We start from the raw sequence: 17,123 nt of genomic DNA, 5'->3' as shown, positions 1-17,123 counted from the left end.
TCAATTCAACAATGTATTCCCTGATCTCTGTCAGATAAAAGTGATTTTTGCCATCTTCAAAACATCCTAAAGCAGTGGTGTCAAATAGTAATACAGGGCTCTAAATTATATGTACGTAAGGATCTCTGAAAAATGTATAGTGACTTACAAAACAATATATTAACTTCTATAGCCTTTGTATTTTTTGTTAAATATTTCTCAATTACATTTTAATCTAGATTGGGCTGCACTCTAGGTTGGAATCAGCATGTGGCCTGCATTTCATCTTCTTCCATGTGACATATTACCTAGTTATTTATATTCAAAAAAGTATTTCCCCTACTATTACTGAGGGCAGGGACCATACTGCCTTCATTTCAGTATCCCCAGTGCCTAACAAAGTATTCTACAAAAGTTAGAAGACAATTCAAAAAGTTTCACTAAATTGAATTCATTTTGGACAACATAATTAATCTAAGTACCAAAGGGTCATTTTGAAGGAATATCTTTGGACTTAAAATACTGACCCTAAATTTGGTTTTGTATTCTATCCTACAATCTTCATCCCCTACAATAGCTCCTCAATACAACTTCTGAGCATTCAGCTGCTTAAGATTCTACAGTGTTTATTTTATTTTATTATTTATTATTATTTCATTTATTACCGATCTCTCATCCTAGCACTCAGGTATTCCATAATATAGCTCTCATTAAGCTATAGAATTTCATATCTTACAACTCTACGACCTTCTGCTTACAGGAAGACAGGTTTCTTCAAAGTCCCTGAATGATAGCCTATTCATTCCTACCTTACTGCCTTCATTAATCATAATGCACATATCTATGACACTTTAAATTTGAAAAGTACAATCTTCAAAACAATATTCTGAGGTGGTCAGTAGACATTCTTGCCATTTATAGATGAGTAATCTCTTTATTTCAGTTTCCTCATCTATAAAATGAGCAGGAGAAGAAAATAAGTATCTTCACCAAGAAAACCCCACATGAGGTCACAAAGAATAAGGCAATGCTGAAATGACTAACCAACAACCATAAAGAATCAGAGAAGGTAACTTACCCATGCTCAAACAACTTGTCAGTCCCATTATTGTGAAGATTAAAATGAAGAATACAATTAGAATGCTGGGTAAAAATTTAGGTGCTATGTAAAAATAAGGCATCACCACAAAAGGTAGTGTTAGAAACAAAATAGAAACCACTTTCCTACTATGGTATAAAACCACAGCAATCTGTTCCTGGCATTGTGCATATTTCTTGTGATCTCACCAAGTTACAGAAAAGAAATTAAACTGTAAAAATGACAGGGAACCCATCGTGAGATAAGATTAGAAAGATCAGAAGCTTTCAATCTGAGAAGAAATATAAAAGTGAATGAAAATGAATGAAATAAATGAAAGTCTACAAAATGATAAAGGCTCGCTTTATTTTTCTAAATTGGATTAAATATTGGGTTACTTTACCAAAATTAAGTTAACAGGGAAACTAGAATTCTCTGGAGTATAACTTTTGAGGGCTGACTTCATTACATCCTTCCATAATATGTCTCAGTGTTGCTGTCAGAGGTAAGAGAATGTGTTGGATGGAGTAGGAGGCAGTTATTTCTATAGGAACAATGTTATGATTTGTGGTTTAGGAAATGTGCTTTTTAAAAAAGTAAAAATTATAGTCAGGTTTCATAATGTTATATTATGGAATGGTGGGATTTGGTTGGAATTGGGAGGGGGAATTATTTGTATATCTAAATAGAAATCTAAGGAAGACAGTGCACTGTGCTAAGAGAACAGAATTTAGAGAGAGAATACTTAGGTTTGAATCATATTTTTCCTAATGACTCTGTGACTGAGGGCAGCTGAGTTGCATAATGGTTAGAGTCAGCCCTAGAGATAAGAGGCTTTTGGTTCAAATGTGAACTCACACACTTCCTAACTGTGTGACCCTAGGCAAGTCCCTTATCTCCCATTTCATACCCCTTACTCTTCTGCCTTGGAACAAGATTCTAAGATAGAAGGTACAGGTTTAAAAAAAATTTACTGTGTGATAAGTCAAATATTCTGGGCCACAGTTTCCACATTTATAAAATTAAGGGAGTTTGATTCAGTGATCTCTAAGGTCTCTTTAGATCTATGATTCTATAATCCCAAGTATTTTTAAGACTATTATGTAAAATGGGACATAAATTTCTTCTACTTGACTCCAGAAAGCAGAACTAGGTTTAAACTAACAGAAGATGAGTTGAACCCTAAGGAAACATCTAGTCCAAACTAGATTCCTGAAAGGCATCAACTTTATAATATACCCAATAAATGATTGGGAGAGAGTACAGTGGGATTTTCAATTGTTAATACTTGAAGCTATTGTTCTCAATGTGGCCATAGATTATGTTAGCTTTTTTTTTTTTGGCTGAAACATCAAACTTACAATCTACTAAAACTCCAAATCTCTCTCTAAGAAGAGGTGCAATCTAAACATATCTCCTCCATCCTATGAACTTACCAGTTAATCTGGTATTAGTACCTAAGTGAAAAACTTTAATTGGTGGAAATTGCAGAGAAAACAATTTTGACTTAATGAAAGAAAAGCTTCCTAAAAATTAGTCATCTAAAAATGAGGCAAGCTATCTCAGGAGGTGATAGGTCAGTGCCTCACTAGACCAACCAATCCACCAGTCAATATAAGTGCCTACTAGGTGCATGGCAAGCAGCAAGGGACAGGGGATAGACAGACTGCCAGGCTTATAGTGAAGAAGATTCATCTTCCTGGGTTCAAATCTGGCTTCATACACTTCATTACTGAATAACTCTGGGCAAGACACTTGCCCTTTTTTCCTCATTTCCTCATCTGTCAAATGAGCTGGAGAACAAAAAAGGCAAGCTACTCCAGTATATTTGCCAAGGAAACTCCAAATGAGGTCATGAAGTCTCTCTCTCTCCCTCTGTCTCCCTTGGTCTTTCTGTCTCTCTCTGTCTCTCTCATACACATTGTGTATTGCATTGTGTTGAGTACTAGGGATAAAATGACAACGAAGAAACAGTTGCTGCTCTCAAGCAGCCATTTTCTAACAGGAAAGAAACAAAAACATACGTGTGTGTGTGTGTGTGTGTATACACAAATACACAATGTACACATATATATGTAGAGACGAAATAGATATACTTCTTTGGGATGAACAGACCTCTTACAAGCTTCAAACTGAGAGTCATGATGAGTGGCACCCATTTATGAAGAAGATTATGGTCTTTGAAGTTTGGTTTTATCCTCTGTCAGTCTCTCCATGTCATAAGCAGACACAGACAGGAAGGATTATTAGAGATGAGTCTAATTCAATCTCAGCATTTTAGAGGAGACTGAGGCTTTACAGCAGGGATGGAGGAAAGGTACCAATCCTGGGGTCCCGTGGTCAATGGGAGTTACAGCATCTGATTTTTAAACCAAGTTCATTGACTACCAAGTTCACGTGAGCAAGCAAGAGACTCAAACATTTGTGTTTCACATGGTTCACTTCAGTCTAGCCCAGCTCTTAGATGTTTTTCACTTAATTTCTGATCCTGTTCTCTAACCCACTTTCACCTTCCCTTAAATCTGTGTGCGTCTTTGATCCTCACTCTGTCTCTCATGTCACTGTGATCTTTCAAGTTATTCTAAATGCTGCTTTCATCTTTTCTTCTGTCTTTCTCACAGCTCCAATTCTGTGGCTGCTGTAAAATTACATCATTCTTAAGGAGACATGTTTTCACAGAAGCCATAAAGAATTCCAACTTGAAAACAACATAAGCCAGGGACGAGTGTTTATCTGAGGGCTGTAAGGCACTCATGATCTTTCTTCACATCTCTGTTTAGATCTTCAAGTTTGGTTCAGTTCCCCCTCATGCTGATCTGATTTATATCCATATTAATGGAAGGATAAGTTATACATTGGTTAAGCAATTCTATACTGTTCTGAATACATTTTCATCTTTCTCAGTCTCTTAAGCCCTATTCTTCTAACTCTATTTTGTGCCCTAATTCTGTACTTTGTGAAACACCCACAATGCTCTGGGATCATAATAAATAATTCAAATCAAATGAATAATCTTTTGCCTAAAAATAACTGTTTTTCTATTGTCTTTTTCTCATATTTCCCTATGTTCTTTTCTCTTCCTTCTAGCCTGGACTGTTTCAAATATCTGTAAATCTCCACTCAAATGAAAATTACATTAGAAAAGAATTTAAGACAAGTATGCCATCAACCAAAGATGAAACAGTGCTCATGTTTCTATAGAGTCATTAGAAAGTTTATGAAGTAGGCAATAGAAAGGGCATTAAACTCCATTTTACAGGTGAGAAGACTCAGTCTTAAGAGAGAAAAAAAATGACTTATCCAAGGTGACAAAGAAGGTATTTTGTGAAGAAGGTAAATAAACAGAAGAACTAAGAGGATGGAGAAATGTCTTCTCCCCTCTAGATACAGTCACATCTAAGACCAATTAAATAGAGATAAGGAGTTTGTTCTTCCCTCCTTAATGATGAAAACAAACAAAAAAACCAATCCCTTTGTGAAAAGGATCTACCTCCACCATCCTGGGGATTCCATGACAACATAGGGAATTCTGCTAAGACTAATCAGAGAGAAAAACATTTCCCAACAGAATAAAATTGATTTTTAAAAATTCATGTGAGCCCAGGCTTTTAGTATTTCCCCATGTCCATCCTGCCATAGAATGTCACTGCTTACCTATGTAGTCTAAGTGGGCCTAAAAAGCTGCAAATACTCAATCTGTACTATAAGAAGGTGAAGAAGTTATCAGCAAACAGTCTAGGATAAAAGATTACTAAGTTTCTTTTCCTATCAGGATACTCACATCTCAGACCTAATGGTGAGTGAGATTTCCTCCATTCTGCTAAGGAACCCAGGCTGGGAAACTACTACATTAATTTATATCCAAATCAGGCAATCCCTCAATAGTAGGTGCCATGCTTTGTAATAAGCAATTCATTAAAGGCATGAAAACAAACAACTTTTCTTGGTTTTTACATAATGAATTGCTCTGCACTATGGACTGACAAAGAATTTTAATGTTGATTAAAATGGCTATTAGACTGGGTGGTCATATTAAGCTTCTCAGAAATTATTGAAAAGTAGTGCTCATTAAAAAACAGTAGAGCCTCAACAAATCAACTCAATTTCAACAATCTATTAAATGTCGAAAATGGAGGAGGGAGGCTATAGTTCCTAAACTCAAAAAACTTCTATTTCTAGATCATGGACCAACCATTTCAAGCCAAAGAGAATGTGAGAGGCCATTAAGTCTAATTCCCTCCTTTTAGGGATGAGAAAAGACATGGAGAAAAGTTAAATGACTACACAGGCATGGGATACTTTGGGCAGGATTTGAACTAAGCCCTTCCTGAGTCCATACTTAAAACCATATCCTCCACTCCATTTAGTAGTCTCTAATATAAAAAGTCTCTATTTACACAATTTATATATAGGCAATTTTCCTTAGTGAACAGTTCATCTTTCCTTAGTGGAGAACTCACTCCAGAATCAGGATGACATTGCTTCAGATGCTGCCTCTGACACAGAATGGCTATGTGATCTTGGACAAACAGACAACTTTTAAGCACCCCAAGGCAACTTTCCTTTCTATCATTTTGTTTTTTAAACTCTTACTTTCTGTTTTAGGATAAGTACTAAGTACTGGCTGTAAGAACAGTAGAAGCTAGGTAATTGGAGTTAGGTGACTTGCCCAAAGTCATATACCTAGGAAGTACCTGAGTTCACAATTGAACTCAGGTCCTCCTGACTCTGGCCTGGAGCTCCATCTACTGTGCAACCTCACTGCCTCTACAGGGCAATTTTTCAAGGCTATAAAAGAATTCTTTGGTCTGCCCTGGTAAATGCAGATTCATCTCACACCAAAGGAACCACTGCCCTAAACAAACAAAAAGCAGATGTACTTTGAGGAAGGAGAGAACAGAAACATTGAGAGCAACAACAAGGGAAAGGCTTCCCACAGGAGAACATATGGTGAGCCCAGAGTGAGCAGAAGTTCCTAAGAGGAAGGAGTTAGAAGAAAGGGGCAGGTGTGCCCTAGATTCTGAGGATGGGGTATTGGATCTGTTGGAATCAGACTGGGGATGTTTTCCTCGATATAAGGAACTCTCATTGAGAAAAACCACTAACGCAGCAGCTCACAGCCTTCAACAATTATCTGAGGACTCACAGGGATAAAGAGATTAAAGGACTTTCCAAGGAGCATTCAGCCAGGTTTGTGGCAGAAGCAAAAAGCACTTGAACTCAGGCATTTTTGACTTCAAGGAAGGCTCTTTATTTGTTAGGTGACTGTTGACACTACATTTGTGGTTTTTTAAACTGTTCTTCAATTATTTTCAGTCATAGCTGACTCTTCTAATCCAATCTGGGGATTTGGGGGGCAAAAATACCAGAGTGGTTTGCCATTTCCTTCTCCATATCATTTTACAGTTTAGGAAACTGAGACAAATAGGATGAAATGAGTTGGCCAAAGTCACAAAATCACAAAGCTAAGGCCAGATCTGAATTAAAGGAAGATGAATCCTTCTGTCATTCAGTTGCTTATCTTTTATGAAGTAGAGAATATTGGAGACTATCTGCCAGCTCTACATCTCTAAATACAATGGATTCTAAGATCTAAATGGGCAGCTACAAGGGGTAGTAGTTAAAAAGACAAGCCTGAAGTAAGGCTCATTTCCCTGAGTTCAAATCTGAACTGAAACACTTAATTACTATATGACCCTGGGCAAGTCACTTAATTCTCTTTGTTTCAGTTTCCACATTTTAAAATGAGCTGATGAATGAAATGATAAACTACACCACTATCTTTGCAAAGAACTTGCTAAAGGGGTTACAAAGAGTGAGACACAACTGAAATGACTGCCCAACAAAAATGGTTCTGAATATAACTGCCTAAAATAAAATTTAAAAGTAAAATTTTTAAAATCAATACTAAAGAATATTATTGCCCTTTGTTAGATAGCCAATAAACATTTATTATGCCCCTAATACACATGCCATGCACTGTGCTACAGGCCAGGGATATACAAAGAAAGGCAAAAGGCAGCCCTTCTTCTCAAGAAGCCAGCAGTCTAATGGACAACATGCAAATAATCATGTCCAGAATCAGCTAGAGATAATCAACAGAGAAAAGGCTTTAGCATTGATGGGGATGGAGAAAAGCTTCCAATAAAGTGATAAAAACTATTTTATATTTATGATTGTTATTGAGGATAAAATCTATTCAACAAAGATATATTTCCAGACAGATGAAATACAGGTAAAGTGACCAGAAAAATCTGGGGCTAATACCCCAACTCCCAACTATTGAAAAACACAGAATAATACCTCTTGAACAGGTCACTCATTCCTTCTGAATACTGTTTTGTAATATTCAACCTAAAAACAATTGTTCGATGAATGGCTGAAGCTAAGGCAGACTGCATTTTTTAGTTAGTTTTAAAAGAAGGCTGTCATTAATGATAGGAAGCCAATAGTGACTATTACCATTCTAAATGACTTTTGACCATTATGTATCCATTGCTACCATACATTTCCACTCTTTTTCATATAATATTAGCATAATGGCCTTATGATGTGCTATTCAATGACACTATTGTAACTTGACTATGATTCACTGTGACAACGTTCCAAAAAGAAACAGAATCATATGCAATGAAATGATGCATCGTTTCAATTATCCAAACACAACATAATCCTCTTTGAGCTCTGCTTACAGGAAGCACTTTGGTTCATCAAGGAACATTAGTAATACAAAAGCATTGATTAATCAAAGTTCCCATACAGCATTACTAATGGCCTTTTCTTGATGAGAAGAGAACATAACTGCAGAAGAGCATCCAGTTATTAATAAATGCCAGGAGCCATTTCATGGTTGTTATGCCTAAGGAATAAGTCACTACTTGCAAATAACCCGTGTCAGTAAAACCCACAAACTGGCTCTCATTACCATCATTACATATTTATATTATAGCCCACAGGCAGAAATGTGTGGAGAAGCCACCTATCTGAGAATGGACCAATCACTGCATTCCAAGTGGAGAAAAATATAATGCACCATTCAAAACCAATTGAAATATCAACACACCAGAGGGGAGAGAGGAGAGAAAGAAAATATATCATGTAAATATGAGAAAATATTTTTTAAAATAAAAAATAAAGAAATATCAACACGGCTTGGAAGAAATCCATCTGCAATAAAAATAGGACAATGCCTCCACTTGGGGGAAAAATATAAGATATAAAGCAATGAGGTCTATTAGGTTTCAAGATACTCAGCTTTTGATAAATTGAAGGAAACTAGAACTCCAGCCTCTCTAGAATTTTAAAGTTTTGAAATCTGCTGGTTAGGACTTTGAATCCTCATGGTTATGAATATTCCAAAATGTCCCTGTATATTTGGACCAGATTTATTGAGCATTTACAGAGATGGCATGTTTATTTGGTCAGCCTCTATATTTGGGGTGCAAACTTATTTGGGAGGAGGGCACAGATGAGATCCAAGCATGCCATTTCATCCCAGTGAGAAACTCCTCCCTCTTCCACTAATGTGGCTTGGTTATTCTTATAATTTTTAGCCTTAGAGAACTGCCTATAGAATTGAGAGGTTACATGACTATGATTTATGACCCCATCAACCTACTACCTGCCATACATCTAACATATACATTAAACCATAAACCAAAACCATATACCTAATATATATGAGGAATATCTGAACTCAGGTCTTCTTAGCAAATACATGAAATAAGTAGAAAGCTTGAAAAGGCAGAGATGTCCATCAACTGGGGAATGGCTAAGCCACTTGTGATATACAATTGCAATGGAATACTACTGTGCCATAAGAAATGATAAGATGATCACAAAAAACCTGGACTTATCTGAGGTGATGCAAAGTGAACTGACCCAGAAGAATATCATACCTTGTAACAGCAATAATGTCTGATGATAAACTATGAATGACAATTATTATCAACAACATAGGATCCACAACAATTCCAAGGGACTCATGAAGAAAAGGATACCTATTGCCATAGAATGAAATGACAGAATCTGAGAAGCATGCCATTCTTCACTTAATTTCCTCCATGAACTTTTCTCTAGATTAATTGATATTTATGTATAACCCCGAGTTATGGATATTTTATTTGTTTATACCTAGAAGGATACTTAAAATCAGGGCATATAGCAGTCTTCTTCTATTATCATTGTTTATATCTTTAGCTATAAGTATCTGAGATCAGATTTGAACCCAGAAACACAAAGTTCCTAACTGGAGTCTCTGCATTCCAACTGCACCACTAAGCTGCCACAGAGATAATACTATGAAAGATCAAGTGAAATGATAATTATTATCAGGCATGGAAACCTGAAGTCCTCTCTGACTCTTCCCTCTTCCTCACTCCCTTCATGTAGTCATTTGCCATGCCCAGTTGGTTCTTCTTCCATAACTCAGGGACTACTAAGGGTAGACATGTCCATGGACAGTACACAAATTTTAGTTCAGCAACTATATCACAAATAAAAAGTGTTTATGTATGTAGGAATGCATTACACAACTAGGTGGTGCACTAGACAGAATTCCAGGCCAGGAGTAAGGAAAACCTATATTCTTGAGTTCAAATCTGGCCATAGATACTTATTTAGCTGTGTGATGCTGGACAAATCACTTTAGCCAGTTTGCCTTAATTTAATGAGCTGAAGAAAAAAACAACAAACCACTCTGACATCTTTGTGAAGAAAACCCAAATTGGGTCATAAAGAATCAGATATGACTGAAAAACAACTGGGAAGTAAAGAATATATTTGTGCATACAGGTTATGGTTTTCCAGGGTATTTTTTAATTAATTAATTAATATAATATTTTTCCATGGTTCCATGATTCATGTTTTCTCCTTCCCCTATTCCCTCCCCCTTCCCAGAGCTGATGAACTGGGTTTTACATGTATCATTAATCAAAACCTATTTCCATGTTATTAATATTTGCAATAGAGTGATCATTTAAAGTCAAAATCCCCAATCATAAAGAGGCTATATTTCTTAAAAAGATGTTTTAACAATAATTTAATTCAGTATTAATGTTTATATAGAGAGAATAATTAAAAGTCATGTGTAGTACTTCCCTACAAAGCCTTATCTGGCTCAGTCACTACAGAAAAAATACCTAAATCCATTTTAGTCTTTTTCCTATTTTTAAATTTTTGTACTGTGATCCCTAATAAAACTTTTAAAAACACCACTTTCAAAATCTTCATCTAAACTGAAAAGAAATGACCAATAATTACTTGACACCATTATAACCAATAATTAGAAGGTCAAATTTTAGAGAACAGAGGAACTATTTAAGTCTATTTTATTATATCCTCGATTTTAAAACACTTTAACTTTTCCAGTGAGAAATTTTGACAAGTTCAATGATACACAAATTTGTCTCCCTTTTTAACAGTCAATTAAACTAAGACTCATCAAGGTCTATGACTTCCCCCAGGGCAGAGCACAACCCCTGATTTCAATGGGCTTTTGTTGTCTTGTATTTGGACTAACACCTCCTACCAGTTTCCCTGTAGGCTTTAAAACAGAAACTTCTAAAACTTACTAACCTGACCTAAAATTCAAAACTGTCTTCAGTCTAAGTTGACAGTATGCCAAGCTAATGTCTTCTGGCCATAATGTTCTTGTTTCATTTTAGAAATGCCATAAATACAGCCTGTTAATGCATTAAATATGAAAAGACTAACTGAAGGAACTCAATTTATTAATGATTCAATAGACCTTATGCTGAAAAGCATCTATTTGGAATTCATCTATTATTCATTTCACAGCTTAGCTGCCATTCCCACAGGGCAAATATTTATTAAATATTACTATGTTTTAAGTCATCTCCATACGTTTATTTGTAGAAGTACACATTTTCCTAAATAAAAGCTAAATTTCCCAGGAACATCCATCAGTCAATGGTAATTTAACATGTATTTTCAGGGAAGGAGGCAGGAATGGGCTTTCAGACACACAGGATACATTGTGCAAACAAACAAAAGAATGATTATTAAACAGAATAATTGACTATAAATTGAACAAGACACACTGATGGAAGGACATCATAAATATTTATAAGGGTGGTAATTAATAAACACAACAAAGAAGAACAAGAAGACAGCACTTTGGAAGCCCTACCCAGGCTAAAAAAGGTAATAATTCATTCACCAATGGGTACAGGAGAGGTAGGTCACATTGAGCATATCATATAGCAGCTCATATTCGCAGAATTTTCATTTTCCAGTTCAGAGATGCATTATGTAGTAATAGTTACATTTCTTGGTAGGGGCATTATCAATGATAATAACATTGTAGATTATCAGGGTGCATAAAAAAGCACACAGAGACATAGATACACCTCTGAAGAGAAAAAAAAGAACACCAAAGGACAGCTTTGGCCTTTATATGCATTTTTCCAGCAGTGGTAAATAAACAAAGACATAATAACTGGCTCTTAAAGCCGTGGCTATGAAATAGAGAATTAGTTTAATGAGAAAAATTACCTTTTTAGAGGAACCAGCTAAATATGTGTGTATATGTCCTATTAATGTAAGAGGTAAAAGGTCTAGGCAGAGTGGAAGAAATAAGACCCATCACCTCCTTTGAACATAGAGTTTAGGGATTCACAGAATTAAAAGGAACTCTAGAAGTCATGTAATTATACCTATATCTGATTAAGAATCACCTCTCTGACTATGTCAACAAATGGTCAACAATAACTGGTTTTTGCTTGAAGATTTTTAATGAGAAAGAATTACACACACGCACGCACACACACACACTCAAGACAGTACTTGGGTTTTGGTTTTTTACTTTTTATTCATTAATTTTTTAATAGCCGAGTATATTTATTTGAAATATTTTTTTCAAATTATAATAATACAGTCTAAGCCACCTTCTCTCCCTCTACCATGCTATCTTTCAAGGTCTGACACTCTCAGATCTATGTTCCAATAATGTTCTTTCTAACCTCACATGTCTAAAACACACATTTATGTTTTTGGATGGCATTAAGTTTAAAAAAGTATTTCTTCTCACTGATTTATGATCTTATCAATGTGTCTAATCCCTCCAAACAAGTCATCTATGACCTCCCATTATATTTATTGACTCACTTCACTCTTAAAAACACATTAAGAATAAGTTTCAAAGACTATCCGTTATCTTTCTCTCTTTTTTCATGATCAGCATATACAGTTTTTCTGGTAAAAAATCTCATCACAACTTCCACACTGTTCCTCCCCTGCAATTCTTCATTGATAACATGTTAAAGAGTACTGAGGCCGATCATGCATCGAATGATTCTTAACTTTGATTCTTCAAATACTGATATTCCATGACTCATACACCTAGTGTATAATTCTGACCCTTTCCCAGTGATTTTGGTTATATCCTCTGGAGATGAGCAGAATAAACCTAATGCTTTTTGTTTTGACTCCTTACACCCTTGACATCTAACGATCCCGAATTCCTTCAGTCTCTCCCTATAGATTGGTCTCCTACTCTCTATTTATTTTAAACTCTTGTCTTAGTATAAATTCTAAGAAGAGGACCAAGGGTTAGGCCATTGGGGTTAAGTGAATTGCCCAGAGTCACAGAGTCAGAAAGTGTCTGAGGCCAGATTTTTGAGCCCAGGTCATCCTGACTCCAAGCCTGGCACTTTACCAAATGAACCAACTATCTGCCCCTCTCCACCTTCATTTTCCTTCCTTTTAGCTATCTCTCTCCTCCTGAAAGTCCCCTGTTGGGTCAAAGACCACAGGAAGAATCTAGAATTACTTTCACTAGAACACTGTATCACTTTGAATGTGACTAAGGATAGAATTAGTTTTTCTTGGCTTACACATCACACAGTTAATGAGTATTGCGTTTGCAATGCATTTATGACTCCCATTTTTTGTCACATGAATTTTAAGATGGTACTTTAATTAAAGTTCAAAATGTGTATGTTTTTTGGCTTGATTAGAAATGCTTTTTAAAACATTCTTCTGTTGTTATCCACAAACAATGTGATATTGAGTGGGGGTGATTTTCTAAAATATCATGGGGAAAGGAAATTTTCAGTAAGACTACAACTGAAATGAATTTAAAAGTTGAATTCATTTACAGAAATTCAACTTGAGAACAGGTTGAATAAGTAAAATGTCATTCCGTTTAGATGTTAAACCAACAAATATACAAATTGTTTTTTTTTTTAATTCAAGATAATTGCATTCCAAATTGAGTGAAATGCTAGATGGGCAAAACATAAAAAATTCAAAATAATGGCAGTTAATGATTCATTTTTAAATAAAAGCAAAGTACTAAATGAATCATTCTTTCATCCTACAAATCACACTTTGCTTTTAAGATTAAGATTTTTGCTAGAATTTTTCTTGAGCACAGAGATCTACAGTAATGAAGACACAAGCAGTCTGGCCTCAGATACTTGACCCACATTGCCTAGCCCTTACTGTTCTTCTGCCTTTGAACTAATACACAGTATGGATTCTAAGACAGAAGATCGAGTTTTAAAAAAGAAAAAATAATAAACAATCAGTATAATACCTTATTACTCATAGTGGAGTAATTTATCTTAACTATGTTCTTAGGCCAGAATTTCTTCATTTCTAATGAGGAATTTTTTCTAGAGCACCTTCAACTTTTAAAACCCAACAGGCTGTTACCTCCAGTTGCCAATATGACAGAGGAAGAACGTAATTTAGAGTCACATCACAACTGGGTTTAAATCTTGCCCCTGTCACTTAACTAACTCCATTTATCTAGGCCTCATTTTCTTCATCTATAAAATGAAAGGACTAGATGACGTAAAAAGAACCCTGCAGCCATTAAATCTCCATTTCTCCTAGAATGTATGTCTAACTTCTCATATTTATTAATAGTACCTCATTAGATGATACTCTATAAGATGCATAAGAAATGTCTGTTGAGCTACTTATATATTACAATTTTTATGGCAATACATCAAAAGTCATTTCTTTGACTGACCATGTGTATATCAAGCTAAAATCAAAACTGCCTTTTGCATGGCATCTATTTAAATTATGTTGCTTTCATTTTTTTATTATTATGAAAATGAACTGTGCCTGGGTAAAAAATGATTTCTGAAATGAAGTCATAAGACTTCAATGATTTAATGAATTACACAGATGCTCTAGAAGCTCTGAGCATAAAAAAAAATTTTTTTTAGGGCTTTTGATTCACCGATTTTTAAAAAAATATATATCATCTTGAGGAAGCAAGAGAAATGTTATTATTAATCAAAATGTTACCTCAAAACCTAATCTCTTTTTTTAGCTACAGAAATGGAATTGCATTTCTAGTCTGTTCAATGTGATTGAGATAAGAGGAAAAAGCAAAACTGTGTTGGGTGTTGTCAAGGACTGCAATGGCACAGCTGCTTTGGGGTGAAAAAAACAATGATGCTATCAGCATGCAAGAAACTCTAGTGAAGGTCTAAATGGAAAATATATTAGCATCTCTCTAAAGATCATGAGTCATTTCTAGCTCACATATCCTACCCACTCCTTAATAAATGAGAGTGCAGGGACTAATCGTACTCAGGAAAGCTTGTTTTGGTAAATGAGGTCAGTCTCATTTCTCTTGATTTCTCAATAAATCAGGAACATTTGTATTTGGAATTCTTTAGAGGGAAGGACTTGCAGCTCTTATTATACCTATCTCCATTAAGGACAAGGCTTCACTCTTATCTATATATTAGGCTTTATATTCACAGAGGCAGACTGCTTTTGCTCCCTGCAAGATGGCAAATGTGGTGACATTCTGGAAACAGAAGCAAATCAGGATTTGGAGAGTGGAGAATTAATAATCTGAAACTATTACCTTTATTCTTTGGTCTTCTACATCTACGATGGTGGCAACACGAATTAAACTAGGATTACGTTTATCTACTGCTTCAAGTTTCATATTCACTAGGAATCCATGAGGCTTTCGCTGCAACCAATATGAGAAAGATGAGTTACAACAGAGCAATGCAAAGTCAAAAAATACAGCTGAAAATTGAAGTCAATTTGCTCTTTAAATTAATACTTGGATCATCACAGACACACACACAGCCCTGGCAAAGCAAATATTTCTTGGTGAAATTCATTCTAAGAAGAGATGTAAGCGATGCTTAATGTCGTTATTAATTACTTTGAAGGGACTTTAAAGGTCATCTAGCCTAATTTCCTTATTAGACAGTTGGGGAAATTAAGGCCTAGGAGGGTTAAATGATTTACTTGTATCAAGTCACATAGCTAATAACCTAGGAGGTCTGTATTTGAATCCAGATCCCTGATCCTAAATGTAGCACTGTAATCATGTCGAGTTTCATCATGGCAGAAAGTTAACCTCAACTAAGCGCTTAAATGAGTCAGAGAGATGAAATATTTCTTTTTGTTCAAAGTCACCTAAATGATTTCTTTTATCTAATAAATCCTATGAACCATTTCTTAATGGCTACTCAGAACAATGAAAATATTCAGAGACCCATTTTTTAAAATTTAGACATTTTACTGGCAAAAAAAAAAATCTATTACATGGACTTTCCAGTTGGTGAGGACACTATACCCCTAACCTCTGCAATGTTGAAGTGAAACCTAAATAGATATACATATGTATGCATGTATATGTAGATATATACATAATGTATGTTTGTATATTATGTATATCTGTTTGTTTATCTATTTATTTATTTGGGGGTTAAGAGTTAAGATAATTTCCCATATAAAAATCACCCTTCCCTGGATACTATTCTTTTTATGTTTTTTATTCTCCTATTAGAATGTAATATTAGTTAAGAATTCTTAACCAAACAAAGAATAGATGAATTACAAAAGATAAAACAGGTCAGTTCAAAGATATAAGACTTTTAAAGCATTTACATAAATAAAATTACTACAACTAGAATAATAAGGTAAGAAGATGACTGAAAAAAATTTTAATCAATTATTTCTGATAATAACCTGAAATCCAAGATCTATAGGAAGGTAACAGAAATATATAAAGTCAAAAGCTATCCCCAAGCAAATAAGCTAAAGGATATAAGGGATTATCTAAATAAGTAAAAGTTAGTAATAATCACAGGAAAGAATCATCTAAATCATTAAAAATAAAGAGAAATGCAAAAGTAAACAATGCTGAGGTTTTATAAATTAGCAAGTATGGCAAATATAGAATTTAGTCAATGTTTGAGGAATGGTTTTTTAAAAAAGAGGCATAAAAATGTACTGCTGGGTTGAATGTTACATTGGTCCAACCAATCAGAAAAGCAATTTGGAATTAAGTGAAGAAACTGACTAAAATATCCATTATCATTGATCGACAGATTCTATTGCTAGGAATATCCTCCAAGGAAATCAATGACAAAAAAATAAAAGTCTCAAATACTTCAAAATATTTATAGCAGCACTTTTTCTTTCCCATCACCTTACCATTTTATTTATTGTTTCTTATAAGGAAGGAGGAATATATTAGAAAATACAAATTATATAAGATATTAAAAATGTATATTTAGAGAAAAGAACACATGGTTTGAGGGTAATTTATCAGTTGTCCATTGATAACATGAGATGAGAAATGGAAAAAGAGACATATGGTGTAGAAGATGGAATAGTTAAATTATTTGCCCAGTGCCACAAAGCTAGTATGTATCAGAGACAAAACTTGAACCCAGGCCTCCACATGACACTGCCTCTTTACAACTTTTACAATATGGGATTTAAAGGTTTGTTGTTGTTTCATAGGTGCTGGAAATTGTGAATCAAATAGGATTCAAATACCCATCATTATAAGGGACAGTGCTTAAAATGCCGACTGTAGGATTGAGAAAAGCTAAGTTTGAATTATATCCATAAAGCTACCTCTAGCTATGAGGTCAAGATCAGGTCATTAAATTTCACTGAACTTGAGTTATTCATTTGTAAAATGGAAGCATTAATCTCTTATGAGCTCTGAAGTCCTGTATAGCAACAAATCTATTATTTAAATCCTTTCTATTGTTGTTATTCAGTTATTTCAGTTGTCTGACTCTTTGCGATCCCATCAGGGATT

At 34.8% G+C, this 17,123-nt stretch overlaps 1 protein-coding gene across 3 annotated transcripts in view; it reads right to left on the bottom strand.

The window, feature by feature from the left end:
- L3MBTL4 (L3MBTL histone methyl-lysine binding protein 4) overlaps positions 1–17,123 on the bottom strand; it is a 598,737-nt gene that overhangs the window by 340,901 nt on the left and 240,713 nt on the right. For all 3 annotated transcript variants that reach the window (XM_007487689.3, XM_056823686.1, XM_056823687.1), the window contains one exon: positions 14,913–15,023. In XM_007487689.3, the coding sequence (XP_007487751.1) occupies positions 14,913–15,023 (111 nt within the window). The remainder of the gene's footprint in view (positions 1–14,912; positions 15,024–17,123) is intronic.

This window comes from Monodelphis domestica, chromosome 3 (genome assembly GCF_027887165.1).
Source record: "Monodelphis domestica isolate mMonDom1 chromosome 3, mMonDom1.pri, whole genome shotgun sequence".
In the NCBI taxonomy this organism is placed as follows: Eukaryota; Metazoa; Chordata; class Mammalia; order Didelphimorphia; family Didelphidae; genus Monodelphis; species Monodelphis domestica.
Note: the sequence above shows the minus strand (reverse complement) of the source record. Positions and strands in the feature narration are given on the sequence as shown.